Source organism: Phaenicophaeus curvirostris, chromosome 15, assembly GCF_032191515.1.
Source record: "Phaenicophaeus curvirostris isolate KB17595 chromosome 15, BPBGC_Pcur_1.0, whole genome shotgun sequence".
In the NCBI taxonomy this organism is placed as follows: domain Eukaryota; kingdom Metazoa; phylum Chordata; class Aves; order Cuculiformes; family Cuculidae; genus Phaenicophaeus; species Phaenicophaeus curvirostris.
In genome coordinates this window covers 19,835,232-19,852,355 of record NC_091406.1, presented here as the reverse complement: position 1 = coordinate 19,852,355, position 17,124 = coordinate 19,835,232, and the positions used below count along the sequence as shown (strand labels likewise).

General features: G+C 49.6%; 1 protein-coding gene across 1 annotated transcript; it reads left to right on the top strand.

The window, feature by feature from the left end:
• The first annotated feature begins 5,805 nt into the window (after positions 1 to 5,805).
• On the top strand, positions 5,806 to 16,368 carry LOC138727230 (protocadherin alpha-2-like). Its single transcript, XM_069869519.1, has 3 exons — positions 5,806 to 5,918; positions 6,398 to 9,041; positions 16,209 to 16,368. The coding sequence occupies exons 1-3, from the start codon at positions 5,806 to 5,808 to the stop codon at positions 16,236 to 16,238; spliced, it is 2,787 nt and encodes a 928-aa protein (XP_069725620.1). The 3' UTR covers positions 16,239 to 16,368.
• Positions 16,369 to 17,124: the final 756 nt, after the last annotated feature.

Genomic DNA, 17,124 nt, shown 5'->3' with positions numbered 1-17,124 from the left:
GTTGCTGTTATGTTTCCACGCTCATCCTCGGGTGGGGTTTATGTTAAGGAAAATAAGGAGGTACGATGAATATATCGATGTAAAACTTAGATATTACTGCCAGTGGATTGTGATAAATAGAGTGTTGTGTTAAGAGCGGTAAGGAGTGTTGGGAAAGTGTTCTTTAGGGTAGTTACAATAATACTGCTCAGTTATGCATCTCCCTGAATGTTGTTCAGTTATGCATTAGCCCTTTCTATGCCTGATTTAAAGCCCAGTCTAGCTGAATTAAGAGGTTGTGCAAGAAGTGGCAGATCTAGAACAGGTATTTGCTTTAATGATAACTAATGATTAAAAGGTTAAGCTAATTTGCATACAAGCATAGGTTAAATATAGGAATAATTTAGTGGTACTGCTTGAGGTTTTCTTTAAAGCTTTAAAGAATAACTAGGAATATCTCAAGAAAGAAGAAAAGCTATTTTTGTGATTGGTGGAGAAACATGGAGCATCACTACTGAGGGAGAATCGAAACGAGACAGTCGAGATTAATTAATGAAGCCTGAAGTTACCCACAGCCTGGTGAGAGTCCTTTAACTGTTTGTAAGTGAGTGTGATGAGGAGGTGGGTCTGATCTGTTTGTGCTTCTTGTCCTCTACTTGTGCCCTTGCACCATTGGCCTCAGCAGAGATGATGTGTCCCTTTGTCATGCTTCACATATGAACTCGAACAACCCAGAAACTTCAGAGCAGCCCAGGTCTGGGTTTTTTGTGGTACAAATGCTCCCACCCAGTTGATATCCTGAGTGTCCTTGTGCTTCATCATTTGCCGTGGTTCTCTTGTGAAATACAATCCCTGTGGACTGAAATCAGAGCAGACATAATTCTACTGACAGAATCTGTAAGATCTCTACCATGCAGCTCTGTGGTGTTAGCAGCTGAGATTGCTGAAAAAGCACAAAACATTCAGGATGAAGTTTAAGGAGGAGTCTGCCAGACACTGTGTGTCTTTGCGTCCCTCCAGGTGTTGTTTGTGCCAAATGTGAGGGAAGGTAAGAGAATATGAAGGCCTGGGTCACGGACAGAAAGTTTTTTCTTTTTGGGTCATGTTCTCATGGTGGAGCAAGGACTGGATATTATTGGAAAGATGCCCTGATTGGTGTGGAGTAGGGCCTGTATCACACACAGGATGATGTTGTGCAAGGAAGAGTCTTCCCTGAGGAAATGGAGATGCTGTACAAAGCGCGGCCTGTGTAATTGGTGAGGAACTGTATAATGTCTGTTGACAAGAGATGTAGGTGATTCAAGGTGACTATTGGGACTTCAGGGTTCTCTCTCCACATGGTGCAATTTCCTCCTTTTGTTTCATTCTGGAGACATGATCAAACTGAGGAAGGCATTGTGGACTATTCTTTTTGGAAGTGTGTGGTAACTGTCTTTAATGTGTTCAGGGAGAGGAGTGTGAGCCAGGGTCCATGTTTGTAACACTTCAGCCTAGTTGCAAAACACCCAATGCTTCTGTGGAGTAGATGTCATGGGTCACATTGCTTTCACCACTGTTTGGCTTATATTTTCACATCAAAGATTCAATTCCTGTTTCTTTTAGAGTTGTCCTGACATCACCTCTTTCAGCAGTGTTGCCCCCAGATGCACAGCATTTGCATTGGAGATTGCAGAATGCAGAGGAGAGTGTGGAGAGAATGTGGCAGTGGCACCAAGTAGGGCCGTGTCCTGATGTGAAGGGTAATCGTGAGGAGTGGGAAGAGTTGTCTGTGGGAGCTAGAAATGGGTGGGAAACCATGGGCCGTGTGAAAAGACAAGACTGGGAGATGATCTTCTTGTCCTGAAAACATACATGCTAGAGTGGGGAATGGAGGAAAGCATGAGGCAGGATGAGAATGGAGTGATTGTGCTTAGGAATCTTTTCCAGTCTTTGAAGTGTCTGGTATTGCAGGCCTTCTGGATCTTGAGACATTGTGTGGAATTGGAATGTCCTTGGAGTTTATGAATCTCCAGCCCCAGGGACAGTTCCTTGTGCTGCCTCTTGGCTGATTTTCGTGTGATGCAAAGTTTCTTGCCCAGCTGATATCTTGAGTGCTTCTGTGTGTCAGCATTTACTGCAATTGTCTCCAAGAAAGAAATTCATATGGACTGAGATCAGAGGTTTCACAGCTCCAATCACAGAATCTGTAAGGCCTATAACTACAATGTGCAGCTCTGTAGAGTTTCCACCTGAAATGACCAAAAGTTTAGGAATGTAGGAAGAGTCTGTTTGTCAGCATGTGTCTTCACATCCGTCCAGATATTCTTTGTGCCAATCATGAGGGAAGGAGTGATTGTGTGAGGCCCTGTGTCATGGTCAGAGAGGTATTTAAATTTAGGGAATATTCCTGTGGTGGAGCAGTGTGTGGGGGTTGTGGCAGTGATGCTGCTCATGGCATTGATCAGGGCCTGTTCATGCGTCACGGGGTGGGTGACTTCCAGAGGAGAAATGTCTTGCCTGATGGAAATTAACATACTGGGTGGAGCATGGTCTGTGTCATTGGGGAAGAACTGGAGCATGTCTGTTAACATGCAGATCTCCTTTCTCATGGTGTGTCTGTAATGGTTTCCCTCCAGCCAGAAACTAAGTACGTGAATACCACTCACTCACTCCTGCCCTTCCTTCACCTGCTGGAATGTGGAGGACGATGGGAAAGAAGAACATCTCACTTGTGTGTTGGTATAAAGACAGTTCAACAGAAGAGCAAAAGGAACTAGCATGACTAGTGATAGAAGACTATACGAAGTGATTAATACATAGTGTAAGGGTGTTGTTAGCGGGTAGTGCTTCAGCCTTATGATCCTTTAGAGCAGCTCAGCTCTGGGTATTTTGTGGTTCACATTCTCCCAGCCCATTGCTATCCTGAGTGTCGTTGCACTTCATCATTTTCTATGGTTCTCTCACGAATCATATAGTTCATGCTGATGTGTGCATGTACAGGCCAAACCCTGCACCGCAGCCCAGCTCTGATTTTTCTCTGATACAAATTTTCTCAGCAAGCTGATATCTTGAGTGCTTCTGTGCGTCAGCATTTACTGTGATTGTCTCCAAGAAAGAAATCCACATGGACTAAGATCGGAGCTGTCTCAGCTCTACTGGTAGAATCTATAAGATCTTTACGATGCATGTCTGTGTTGTTTGGTGCTGGGATTGCTGAAAGGCACAAAACATTCAGGGTGAATTTGAGGGGAGAGTCTGCCAGACATTGCATGGCTTTGCGTCCTCCCAGATAGTGTTTGTGCCAGTGGTGAGGGAAGGTAAGAATGTGCGTGTGTGTTGTGGACAGGGTGGATTTCACTGTTGGGACAAATTCCCATGTTTGGACTATATCTGGGTGTTAAGGCAGTGATTCTGCAAGCTGTACAGATTAGGGCCTGTGTCATGTGGAGGACGATGCTGAACAGCGAAGACTCTTTCCTGAGGATCTGGAGATGTGCAGAACATGGACTGTTTCGTTGGTGAAGAACTGGATAATGTCTGCGTATCTGGGGATCTCATTTCCCATGGTTTGGGATAGAGGATTTCAAAAGAAAACATTGGGAAGACACCCAATGCGGAGTTGTTTGCCCGGGGTCTTCTCAGGATCTCTAGAAGTTCTGCATATCATAGAGAGCTATATTTTGTCATGCTGTTACTGGTTGTAAAGACATCAGCCACGCATGCCTTTTAATGACTTGGTTTTGAGGTGGAATGTTGTTGCTCCAACAGAAAGTTTTGCAGATTTTGTCACCGCTGCCAGGCTTCTCTGACCCTCTGCTTGGGAATCGTTCTGCTCTTGGTCTAGCTAAGCAGGGTCAGGAGTGCTTTCTGTATTCAAGCTGCTCATAAACTGTTCATTTCTGTACTGTGTCCTGGGCTCCTTTGTTTTTTTAATCTGCTTTTAACAAAGTCTCCCACCCTTTTGGTTTTCCCTTCTCTCTCCTTTGCAATGTGTTAGAAATACTGGATCAGATGCAGAGGCCAGAATATTGGCAGCTGTCAGGTTGCAGAGGTTTGGGGGTCTGGCCATTGTTGTGAGCTTTTCCCCTCTCTGGGACAGAGGATGATATTGAGAGAATGTCCTTAGCTTTCATGCCTGCCTCTTGCTTCCCTTGTGATAGAAGCACATAAAGGAGCAGGGAACACTCTTCAGTGGTTTCAAAGCTTTTGGATAATGAGAGTAATTTCTTTCTGCCTGATATCACCAGAAATCATTGTTATGTTAAGGAGAAATAGCTCTTGGATTAAATTCTGTTGTCCTGAATTTCCTTTTCTGAAGAAGCAACCAGGAATACTACAGGTAAGTCAATGATACCTAAAGAGGGTGAATTTGAGTGGATTTGAGTTCCTTTTTTTGTAGTGGTGTCTTCATGTTGGGTCAGTGGAATGTTGCCTTGCTTTTGTCATACGTCTAGGTGTGGATCAGCAAAGCCACCACTATCTGCTCTCATTCCATTCCAGCTGTTTCCAGCAATTGTGTGAGGTGGTGGCAGAAGGACAGGTGGGAGAGGGACTCCAGTGTCTTTATGGGAGTGGATGTATTGAGAATAGCTGGGATGATCTCATTGAAAATGCTATGGCCTTCCCTTTGTGTCTTTTGTTTGGCTGAGGGAAGTGTGGCTCATGCTGATGAAGGAATTAATCTGTGGGGACTAATGCCCCTGGGTACCAAGGTTCTGTCTTCGATGTGTTTGCAGTACGTGCCTGCCCACAGGAAGAAGCGAGAAATTGACATTTTGTGTTCATGAGGCAAGAACATGCTCTGCCTCAAGGTTTCTGAAGTGTGGGATCTGTGGGTGCCCCGTGCTTTTTATCCTTGTTGAAGGATTGATGTGTTGAGCTGTGAGAGGTGTGATTTCCCAACTGAAAGATCCCCCTTGTGTTGTCTGGACTTTTTGGAGTCTGTTTTCTTAAACCTCCATGAGGCTGGAGTATGGCCTTGTGTTTTTGAGGGTGGTGGGTTCTGTTGTGATGTAGCAGTGCTGTTCTTTTCCATCTGCTGGAAATGCTCTGATATTTTCTATGTCCTTGAGAGGCCAGGAAGGAGCGTTGCGGCAGCAGTTTGTGTCACCTAGATTGAGGACAGCAGGAAGGTTGTTCCCCTTGCGGAGAGATGGAAGGCAGTAGGGAAGAGGAATAAAAGCTCTTGCCGAAGGGCTTCATGTCAAACATGTTGTAGACATGTCAAATAGAGCGGTGGAGGTGGAAAGGAAAAGAAGAAACCTGTGTGGAAGCAGAAGTGCAGTAAAACTCTGACGGGGCAGAGGAGGAAAGAAAATGGAAGAGTCAGAAAAGAAGGGTGAAGGTAAAAATACAATAAAAGAAAAAGAAATGAAGAAGAAAAACAGGGACCGCAATGAAAATGCAAGCAAGGAAGAAACAAAGCTCGAAGGAAGAGAAAGAAAGGAAGAAAGAGCTGGTAGAAGAGATACCAAGCGTTCTTGACATTTATACATTGGGTTTGAGGATCTCGGCAGTAATTAGGGAAGGAAGATGAGAAAGGAGAGAAAGAATGCAAGAAAACATTAAAAAAATGACAAGGGTGCAAAAAGGCGTTTAATGGATATGGTCCTTTAAATCTCTCCCTTGATTAGAGTCTCCGTAATTAGCGCTGCTGCTCCGTAATTAGCACCTATAGCTACGAGTTTAACGGTCTCTGTCGCGGCGCTGGAGGCGACTGGGGAGCTGCCAGCGAGGGTAAAGGAGAGAGAAGGCTGGAAGGGAAAGGGGAAGGTGGAGTGAAGAGTCGGGAACGACAGGGCAAGAAGGAACAGGAGAAGGAGGAGAAAAGAAAAAGGGGAAGAGAGAATGCGGAGAGAGACGAAGGAAGACAAGAAATTAGAAAACGAAGATGTTGGAAAAAGAAACAGAAAGGGGAAAGGGAAGAAAGGAATGTATGGAAGGAAAAGGTGGCGTGGATCGTAAGAGGCTCGGGAGAAGAAAGAAACGGTAAAGGAGGTTACTGGGACGCACCAACGTTACCTCTGTCTGGTGACAGGCGTTGGTTCCTGACAGCCTCGCTTGTCTCAGAGTCCTGCAGCAGGTAATTAACGATGACGCCCCGTAATTATCGCTGATGGGTCTGTCTTTGATCGTCAGTAGAGATAAAGAAGAGAGAAGGCTGGAATGGCAAGGGACAGGGGAGAGAAGAGTCGGGGAGGGCAGAGCAAGAAGGAACAGGAGAGGGAAGAGAAGAGACGGAACCGAAGAAAGGAGAGAGTGGAAGGAGAAGAAGAATGTATAAAAGAGAACGGAAGCAAAAGAGACACGAATGAAGAAAGGGAGAGGGGAGACTAAATTAAATGGAAGAAGGAGGAAGAAGGACTAAAAGTTGTAGAGCGCAGTGCGGTGGGCGCGGGTCTGGCGCTCGGCTGGTGCTGAGCACACGGTGTCGCTGCAGGCTCAGCCCCGGCGGGGGCGGTCGGGGCGGCGCAGAGCCCGGCTGTGAGCGCGGGGGGGCGGCGCGGGGCGGGCAGGAGAGGCGGTCGGGGCGGGCGGGCGGCGGCGGGAGCCGTGCGGGGCCCGGGCGGGCGGCGGCGGCGATGGGCGCGTGTCGGGGGCCGGCGGTGCGGGTGCTGTTGCTGCAGGCGGCGTGGGCGCTGGTCGGCGGGCAGGTGCGCTACTCGGTGCCGGAGGAAGCGAAGGTGGGGACGGTGGTGGGGCGTGTGGCGCAGGAGCTGGGCCTGGAGGCGGGCGAGGCGGAGGCGCGGCGGCTGCGGCTGGTGTCGCAGGGCCGGCGGGCGAGCGTGGAGGTGAGCGGGGCGAGCGGGGCGCTGGTGGTGAGCGGGCGGCTGGACCGGGAGGAGCTGTGCGGGAAGAGCGCGCCGTGCGCCCTGCGCCTGGAGGTGCTGCTCGAGCGGCCGCTGCGCGTCTTCCACGTGGAGCTGGAGGTCACCGACATCAACGACAACGCCCCGCTCTTCCCCGCCGCCCGCAAGAACCTCAGCATCCCGGAGTTAAACACCGTGCCGGGGTCTCGCTTCCCGCTGGAGGGCGCGTCGGATGCGGATATCGGAGCGAACGCGCGGCTCTCGTACTCGCTCAGCCCAAACGAGCACTTTAGCCTGGATTTTGAGACATCTAGTGAGCGAAATGAGGTGCCTGATCTTGTTTTGACGAAACCCCTGGACCGCGAGACGGTTCCCGTGCACCGTTTGGTGCTGACGGCGAGTGACGGGGGCCGGCCGCCTCTGTCGGGCACGATGGAGCTGGTGATCTCGGTGCTGGACGCGAACGACAACGCGCCCCAGTTCAACCAGTCGGTGTATAAAGTGCAGCTGCCGGAGAGCGCTGCAGAGGGGACGCTGGTGATGCGGGTGAACGCCACGGATCCAGATGAAGGAAGTAACAGCGAGTTTACCTACACAGCTACCAACTTCGCTCCCTTGAGTGGAAGGGACGTGATTACTGTGGACACGAATACAGGGGAGATCCGTCTCACGGGCACCCTGGACTTTGAAGAAGTCCGAGTATTTGATTTTCGTGTAGAAGCGAGAGACAAAGGGACGCCCCCTCTGTCGGGTCACTGCAAGGTGGTGGTGGAGGTGCTGGACGAGAACGACAACGCGCCCGAGGTGCGGGTGACGTCGCTGTCGGTGCCGGTGCCGGAGGACGCGTCGGTGGGGACGGTGGTGGCGCTGCTGAGCGTGTGGGACCGGGACTCGGGGTCGAACGGGCGCGTGCGGTGCTCGGTGCGGCCGGCGTCGCCGTTCGGTCTGGTGTCGGCGGTGCCGGGGTCGTACTCGCTGGTGGTGCGTGAGGCGCTGGACCGGGAGCGCGTGTCGGAGTACGAGGTGGAGGTGCGTGCGGAGGACGGCGGGTCGCCGGCGCTGGTCGGGAGCAGGCGAGTGCGGGTGCCGGTGTCGGACGTGAACGACAACGCGCCGGCGTTCGCGCAGGCCGTGTACACGGTGCTGGCGCGGGAGAACAACGCGGCGGGCGCGGAGCTGGCTCGGGTGCGGGCGCGGGACCCGGACGAGGCGGGCAACGGTCGCGTTCGGTACTCGTTGTGGGAGGGCGGCGTCGGGGGCGCGGGGGGGTCGGGCGGGGGTGTGGTTTCGGCGTCGAGCTACGTGTCGGTGGAGGCGGAGAGCGGTCGCGTGTGGGCGCTGCGGCCGCTGGACTACGAGGAGGTGCAGGTGCTGGAGTTCGAGGTGCGGGCGCTGGACGCGGGGGAGCCGTCGCTGTGCGGCAACGCGACGGTGCAGGTGTGGGTGTTGGACGAGAACGACAACGCGCCGGCGCTGCTGCCGGCCGCGGGCGTCGGGGCGGGCGCCGGGGCGTCGGGCTGGGCGTCGTCGGGCTCGGAGTTTTGGGGCTCGTCGTCGGGAGCGTCGTCGGGGGCGCTGTGGGCGTGGGCGGCGTGGGGGGCGCCGGCGGGGCAGGTGGTGGCCAAGATCCGCGCGGTGGACGCGGACTCGGGCTACAACGCGTGGCTGCGCTACGAGGTGCGGGAGCCGCGGGGGAAGGGCCCGTTCCGCGTGGGGCTGTACAGCGGCGAGGTGAGCACGGCGCGGGCGCTGGAGGAGGCGGACGGCCCGCGGCAGAGGCTGGTGATCGTGGTGCGGGACCACGGGGAGCCGGCGCGCTCGGCCACGGCCACGCTGAGCGTGTCGCTGGGGGAGGGTGGCGAGGCGTCGGCGGGCGCGGGGTCGTCGGGGTCGGGTCTGCGGGCGGCGTCGGGCACGGAGGGCGGCTCGGCGGCATCGGGGTTGTCGTCGTTGTCTTTGTTGTCGTCATCGACGAACGCGTGGCTGGTGGCGGCCATCTGCGCGGTGTCGGGGCTGTTGGTGGTGGCGGTGGTGCTGTGCGGGGCGTGGCGGTGGGCGCCGCAGGCGGGCGCACTGTCGGGGCGCGGGCCGGCGACGCTGGTGTGCGCCAGCCAAGTGGGGAGCTGGTCGTACTCGCAGCGGCAGAGCCGGAGCCTGTGCGTGGCGGAGGGCGCGGGCAAGAGCGACCTAATGGTGTTCAGCCCCAACTGCCCCCCGCCGCCCGGCGCCGCGGCCAAGGAGACGCAGCCGGAGCCGCCCGCTCTGCTGGACACGGTCAGTGCTGCTCCCTCTCTGGCCTCTCGCGTGGGTCCCTGACGCCCCTGTCCCCTAGTGGCCCTTGTTTCCATTGTTTTCTGTGGTCTGGGTGGGCGCTGGTGGGAGGTGGGCTGATCCCTCGGGCACTCTGATCTCGGGTCTTGATGGTCTTCCGAAGTTTTACAGGTTCTTAGCTTGTGGGTCCTTGCAGGATTTCCTGTTGTTCTTTCTCTGAGCAGGAGGAAATAAAGATACAGCTTTTTGGAGCAAGCGCTACTGCCTGTAGGTGAGGTTTCATGTTGTGGATATTAGTTGTTCTCTTTTAGAATCAAATTACAGGTGAGAGCCGTGCTGAGTCCAAGGAATCTGCTTCCTGGTGGGTTGACGGGTGCTTCGAGCGTTCATGGGGATCTGGCCTCTGGGTCCTTTTCGGAACCCCCCGGGTGTTGATGTTGGGTGGGGTAAATCAGGAGACATTTTTCCTTAAGTAACAGCTTTTCTCTTTTGGACCTAAGGTTTGGTGGTGTGGGTCTGAGTTGTTCCCTCGTAAAATAAATCCCTACTGCTAGTGGTGAGAGGTGTAGCGCCATTGGCTTTTGAGGTGCTCTTGCTGGTCTGTAGCATTTTCAGGTGAGCGTGCTGCAGGGCTACAAGAGGTGCAGGCTGTGCTGGTGACAGTCTCCACAGTGCTGTTTAGTGCCTTATTACATTCGCTGACTGCTGTCTGTGCTGGCATCCAATGTGTTTTTTGTTGAAAACCTCATTGTCCTTCTCCTGTGTGATTCTTCTTGGCAAGAGATGTACGTGACCCAATGTGATAACTGATACTTTGGGTTCTCTCCCATCATGGTCAATTTTGTCCTTTTTTTACTGGTCCAGGCATCCAGGTGTCTGATTTTGGAATCTAGATTGGCCTGACTTTGGGAATGTGTTGGTGAGAATGGGTGATACATGCAGAGGGTGGAGCACCTTCTGATGGACCTTTTTGCTCTTGTGTTGGGAAAGGGTTTGTGGGAGGGTAGCAGTAGAGTCTGCAGTGGTTGTGTAGTGGTGGGCATCCTGAAAGCAGGTTCCACAGCCATTGATGTTGCTGTGAGAGTTCCTTGCTCCTCCCCAGGCAGGATTTGTAAGAGTATGTGAAGAGGTGGGTGTAATCTTTGTGTTCTTGACTTGCCCTGCTTGTGAATTCTCATAGTCGGCCTCGGAAGAGATGCTGTATCCTAATGCACAAGGGTCATTCTGATGTGTGTGTACGGGCCAAACCCTGCACAGAAGCCCTGTTCTTATCTTCTCTGGGATGAATTCTCCCACCCAGCTGATACCTTGAGTGCTTCTGTGTATCAGTATATACTGCAATGTGCTCCAAGAATGAAATTCACGTGGAGTGGGATCAGAGCTGTAACAGCTGCAATAAGAGAATCTGTAAGAACTATAAACCTAATGTGCAGGTCTATAGAGTTTCCACCTGAAATGACTGAAAAGGTGCAAAGAATTGAGGTTGGCAGTCAAGCAGGTGGGAAAAGTCTTCCAAGAACCCTTTGGCTTTTCATTCATGCTGATGTTCTTTAATCTGACCACGAGGGAGGGAGAGGCTGTGTGAAGACCTGGATCATGTTCAGAGTGGTATTTAGGTTTCGGGAATATTCCTGCTGCGGAGCAGTGTTTGGGTGTTGTGGCGGTGATGGTGCTTGTCATGTTGATCAGGGCCTGTTCATGTATCACAGAGAGGGTGACTTCCGGAGGAGAAATGTCTTGCCTGGAGGAAATGAAGATACTGGGAGGAATGTGGGAGAACTGGAGAATGTCTGCTAAACTTTAGATCTCCTTTCCCATGGTGTGTCTGTCATGGTTTTTCTCCAGCCAGCAATTAAGTATCACAAGGCCACTTGCTCGTTCTCCTCTTCCCGTTGCGTACTGGAATTTGGGGGAAAATAGGAAAGAAGATGTGTAACTCGTGGGTTGAGATAATGACAGTTGAGCAGAACGGCAAAGGAAGAGAAAAATAATAGCATGATTAATGATGAAAGAATATACAAAGTGATTAATGCACAGTACAAGTGTGTTGTAAGCGAGTAACTCTTCAACCTTCAGTCAGTGTGTAGTTCATGGCCATCTATAGTAGCTTCCAGAGTCATTGAAGTTGCTGTTATGTTTCCACGCTCATCCTCGGGTGGGGTTTGTGTTAAGGGAAATAAGGAGGTACGATGAATATATTGATGTAAAACTTAGATATTACTGCCAGTGGATTGTGATAAATAGAGTGTTGTGTTAAGAGTGCTAAGTGGTGTTGGGGAAGTGTTCTTTAGGGTAGTTACAATAATACTGCTTAGCCCTGAATGTTGTTCAATGATGCATTAGCCCTTTCTATGACTGATTTGAAGCCCAGTCCAGCTGAATTAAGAGGTTGTGCAAGAAGTGTCAGACCTAGAACAGGTATTTGCTTTAATGATAACTAATGATTAAAAGGTTAAGCTATTTTGCATACAGGCATAAGTTAAATATAGGAATAAGTTAGTGGAACTGCTTGAGGTTTTCTTTAAAGCTTTAAAGAATAAGTAGGACTATCTCAAGAAAGAAGAAAAGCAATTTTTATGATTGGTGGAGAAACATGGAGCATCACTACTGAGGGAGAATCGAAATGACACAGTCGAGATGAATTATCGAGGCGGACTTTAAAAAGAATAATGAATAACAGGGAAGTGAGAGCCCATGGGAAAACAGCATGGAATAAAACCAAGAACTTTTTGAGGAAAGAATACGTATTTTAAAATGATTCTAAATATCTGATGCTTTTGTGTGGGCTTTTGCCACTCACTGAGGTGATGGCTCAACTCTGAGTTGTTAATAAAGCAAGCCTGAAGTTACCCACAGCCTGGTGAAAGTCCTTTAATAGTTTGTAAGCGAGTGTGATGAGGAGGTGGGTCTGATCTGTTTGTGCTTCTTGTCCCCTACTTGTGACCTTGCACCATTGGCCTCAGTAGAGATTATGTGTCTCTTGTCATGCTTAGCTCACATACGTCCTCGAACATCGCAGATCCTTCAGAGCAGCCCAGCTCTGGGGTTTCGTTGGTACAAATGCTTCCACCCGGTTGATATCCTGAGTGTCCTTGTGCTTCATCATTTGCCGTGGTTCTCTTGTGAAATACAATCCATGTGGACTGAAATCAGAGCAGACATAATTCTACTGACAGAATCTGTAAGATCTCTACCATGCAGCTCTGTGGTGTTAGCAGCTGAGATTGCTGAAAAAGCACAAAACATTCAGGAGGAAGTTCAGAGAGGAGTCTGCCAGGCACTGTGTGTCTTTGCGTCCCTCAAGATGTTGTTTGTGCCAAATGTGAGGGAAGGTGAGAGAATATGAAGGCCTGGGTCATAGACAGTGTGGGTTTTCTTGTTGGGTCACGTTCTTGTGGTGGAGCAAGGACTGGATATTAGTGCAGAGATGCCCTGATTGCTGTGGAGTAGGGCCTGTATCACACGGAGAATGAAGTTGTGCAGGAACAAGTCTTTCCTGAGGAAATGGAGATGCTGTACAAAGCGTGGCGTGCGTAATTGGTGAGGAACTGTATAATGTCTGTTGACAAGAGATGTACATGATTCAAGGTGACTATTGGGACTTCAGGGTTCTCTCTCCACATGGTGCAATTTCCTCCTTTTGTTTTTGTTCTGGAGACATGATCAAACTGAGGAAGGCATTGTGGATTTTTCTAATATTCTTTTTGCAAGTGTATGGTAACTGTCTTTAATGTGTTCAGGGAAAGGAGTGTGAGCCAAGGTCCGTGTTTGGAACACTTTGGAACATATATGCTAGAGTGGGGAACGGAGGAAAGCATGAGGCAGGATGAGAATGGAGTGATTGTGCCTAAGAATCTTTTCCAGTCTTTGAAGTGTCTGGTATTGTAGGCCTTCTGGATCTTGAGACATTGTGTGGAATTGGAATGTCCCTTGAGTTTATGAATCTGCAGCCCCAGGGACAGTTCCTTGTGCTGGTGTCTGGCTGATGTTGGGGATGTGTTGGTGAGAGACGGTGACATGAAGAGTGTGGGAAGATGCCTGATGGACCATTTTGCTCTTGTGTTGTGAGAAGGGTTGTGTGAGGGTAGCGCTTGGATGTGTGTTCGTTGTGTAGTGGTGGGCATCAGGAGGGGCTTCCACAGCCATTGATGTTGCTCTGATTGTTCTTTCCTCATCTCCTGGCAGGATTAGTAAGGGCACATGTGAAGGTGGTTGTAATTATTCTGTTCTTGACTTCCCCTGCTTGTGAACTCTCATAGTCGACCTCAGTAGAGATGCAGAGTCCTGTTACACATGGTTCGTGCTGATATGTGCGTGCACAGGCCAAACCCTGCACAGCAGCTCAGCTCTGATTTTCCTGTGATGCACCTTTTCTTGCCCAGCTGAAATCTTGAGTGCTTCTGTGTGTCAGCATTTACTGCAATTTTCTCCAAAAATGAAATTCATATGTACTGCGATCAGAGCTTTCACAGCTCCAATCACACAATCTGTAAGAACTATAAATATAATGTGCAGCTCTGTAGAGTTTCCACCTGAATTGACCAAAAGTTTAGGGATGTAGAAAGACTCTGCTGGACACCATGTGTCTTCCCGTCCATCCAGATGTTCTTTGTGCTGATCATGAAGGAAGGGGAGATTGTGTGAAGACCTGGGTCATGGTCGAAGTGGTATTTAAATTTAGGGAATATTCCTGTGGTGGAGCAGTGTGTGGGGGTTGTGGCAGTGATGCTGCTCATGGCATTGATCAGGGCCTGTTCATGCATCACGGGGCGGGTGACTTCCAGAGGGGAAAAGTCTTGCCTGATGGAACTGAAGATACTGAGTGGAGCATGGTCTGTGTCATTGGGGAAGAACTGGAGAATGTCTGTTAACATGCAGATCTCCTTTCTCATGGTGTGTCTGTAATGGTTTCCCTCCAGCCAGAAACTAAGTATGTGAATACCACTCACTCACTCCTCCCCTTCCCTCACCTGCTGGAATGTGGAGGATGATGGGAAAGAAGAATGTCTCACTCGTGTGTTGGTATGAAGACAGTTTAACAGAAGAGCAAAGGAAGAGAAAAATAATAGCATGAATAGTGATAGAAGAATATACTAAGTGATTAATGCATAGTGTAAGTGTGGTGTTAGCGGGTAGTGCTTCAGCCTTATGATCCTTCAGAGCAGCTCAGCTCTGGGTATTCTGTGGTTCAAACTCTCCCAGCCCATTGCTATCCTGAGTGTCGTTGCACTTCATCATTTTCTTTGGTTCTCTCGTGAAACACGTGCTGATGTGTGCGTGTACAGGCCAAACCCTGCACTGCAGCCCAGCTCTGATTCTTCTCTGATACAAATTTTCTCAGCAAGCTGATATCTTGAGTGCTTCTGTGCATCAGCATTTACTGCGATTGTCTCCAAGAATGAAATCCACATGGACTGAGATCGGAGCTGTCTCAGCTCTCCTGATGGAATCTATAACATCTTTACCATGCATGTCTGTGTTGTTTGGTGCTGGGATTGCTGAAAAGGCACAAAACATTCAGGGTGAATTTGAGGGGAGAGTCTGCCAGACATTGCATGGCTTTGCATCCTCCCAGATAGTGTTTGTGCGAGGGAAGGTAAGAATGTGCATGTGTGTGGTGGACAGGGTGGATTTTCTTGGTGGGGCAAGTTCCTGTTCTTGAGCAATGTCTGGGTATTAAGGCAGTGATTCTGCAAGCTGTACAGTGTAGGGCCTGTGTCATGTGGAGTATGATGATGAACAGCAAAGTGTCTTTTCTGAGGATCAGGAGATGTTGTACAGAACATGGACTGTATCATTGGTGAAGAACTGGATAATGTCTGCGTAGGTGGGGATCTCATTTCCCAGGGTTTGGGGTGGAGGATTCAAAAAGTAAACGTTGGGAAGACACCCAGTGCAGAGTTGTTTGCCTGGGGTCTTCTCAGGATGTCTTGAAGTTCTGCATATCATAGAGAGCTATTTTTCTTCATGGTGTTATTGGTTGTAAAGATATCAGCCGCACATGCCTTTTAATGACTTGGTTTTCAGGTGGAATGTTATTGCTCCACCATATGCTTTTGCAAATTCTGTCACTGCTGCCAGGCTTCTCTGACCCTTTGCTTGGGGTAAAGCTGCTCTTGGTCTAGCTAAGCATGGTCAGGAGTGCTCTGTCTATTCAAGTTGAAATGCAGAGGTCAGAATTTTGGCAGGTCTTAGCTTGCAGAGGGTTAGGTGTCTGGCGATCAGTGTAAGAAATGGCTTTTCCACTCCCTGGAGGTGGGCTTTCAGGTCTGCCTCTTGATCCCCTTGTGACTAAAATGCCTCAGGGAGAACCATGCATTGTTCAGTAACTTCAAAGCTTTTGGAGAGTGAGAGTAGTTTTTTTCTGTGTGGATTCACCAGGAATCACTGATAACATTAAGAAATGTCCCTTAGGACCAATTCTGCTCTCCTGCAATTACTTCCTTTTCTGAAGAAGCAACCAGGGATGCTACAGGTAAGTCAAGACCGTGTCTTGGTAGGCAGGGCCAGTAGAGCTCTCTGTATTCAAGCTGCTGGGAAGCCTTGTATTTCATTACATTGTCCTGGGTACCTTGGATTTTCTTCTTTAGTCTTAGCAAAAACTCCCACCTTTTGGGTTTTCCTTCTCTCTCCTTGGCAATGTGTTTTTATTACAGGATGAGATGTAGAGGCCAGAATTTTGTCAGCTGTCAGGTTGCAGAGATTTGGGGGTCTGGCCATCGTTGTGAGCTTTTCCCCTCTCTGGAACAGAGGATGATATTGAGAGAATGTCCTTAGCTTTCATGCCCGCCTCTTGCTTCCCTTGTGATAGAAGTGCATAAGGGAGCGCGTAACACTCTTCAGTGATTTCAAAGCTTTTGGATAATGAGAGTAATTTCTTTCTGCCTGATATCACCAGAAATCGTTGTTAATGTTAAGAGGAATTAGCTCTTCGATTAAATTCTATTGTCCTGAGTTTCCTTTTCTGAAGAAGCAATACTGCAGGAATACTACAGGTAAGTCAATGATACCTAAAGAGGGTGAATTTGAGTGACAGATATACTCTTGTTCTTGTTTTGTAGTGGTATCTTCATATTGGGTCAATGGAATGTTGCCTTGCTTGTCATACGTCTAGGTGTGGATCAGCAAAGCCACCACTATCTGCTGTCCTTCCATTCCAGCTGCTTCCAGGAACTGTGTGAGGTGGTGGCAGAAGGATAGATGGGAGAGGGACTCCAGTGTCTTTCTCAGAGTGGATGTATTGAGCATGGCTGGGATGATCTCATTGAAAATGCTATGGCCTTCCCTTTGTGTCTTTTGTTTGGCTGAGGGAAGTGTGGCTCATGCTGATGAAGGAATTAATCTGTGGGGACTAATGCCCCTGGGTACCAAGGTTCTGTCTGCGATGTGTTTGCAGTGTGCGCCTGCCCACAGGAAGAAGCAAGAACTTGACATTTTGTGTTCATGAGGCAAGAACATGCTCTGCCTCAAGGTTTCTGAAATGTGGGAGCTGTGGCTGCCTCGTGCTTTTTATCCTTGCTGAAGGATTGATGTGTTGAGCTGTGATAGGTGTGATTTCCCAACTGAAAGATCCCCCATGTGTTGTCTGGACTTTTTGGAGTCTGTTTTATTAAACATCCATGAGACTGGAGTATGGCTTTGTGTTTGTGACGGTGGTGGGTTCTGTTGTGATGTAGCAGTGCTGTTCTTTGCCATCTGCTGTCTTGCTCTGATATTTTCTGTCTCCTTGAGAGGCCTGGAAGGAGCGTTGCGGCAGCAGTTTGTGTCGCCTAGACTGAGGACAGCAGGAAGGTTGTTCCCCTTGCAGAGGGATTGAAGGTAGTAGGGAAGAGGAATAAAAGCTCTTGCCGAAGTGCTTCATGTCAAACGTGTGGTAGACATGTCAAATAGAGCGGTGGAGGTGGAAAGGAAAAGAAGAAACGTGTGGAAGCAAGAGTGAAGTAAAAGGCCGACAGGCCAGAACAGGAAAGAAATGGAAGAGTCAGAAAAGAAGGGTGAAGTTGAAAAAAAATAAAAGAAAAAGAAAAAGAATTGAAGAAGAAAAGCAGGGACTGCAATGAAAATGCAAGCAAGGAGGAAACAAAGC

Bases quoted from the DNA above. Each gene is read 5' to 3' on its own strand.
- LOC138727230 (XM_069869519.1), top strand. From the start codon at position 5,806: ATGCGGAGAGAGACGAAGGAAGACAAGAAATTAGAAAACGAAGATGTT. The intron at 5,919-6,397 runs GTAAGAGGCTCG...GTGTCGCTGCAG, and splicing joins AGGAAAAGGTGGCGTGGATC to GCTCAGCCCCGGCGGGGGCG. The intron at 9,042-16,208 runs GTCAGTGCTGCT...AGCTGCTTCCAG, and splicing joins CGCCCGCTCTGCTGGACACG to GAACTGTGTGAGGTGGTGGC.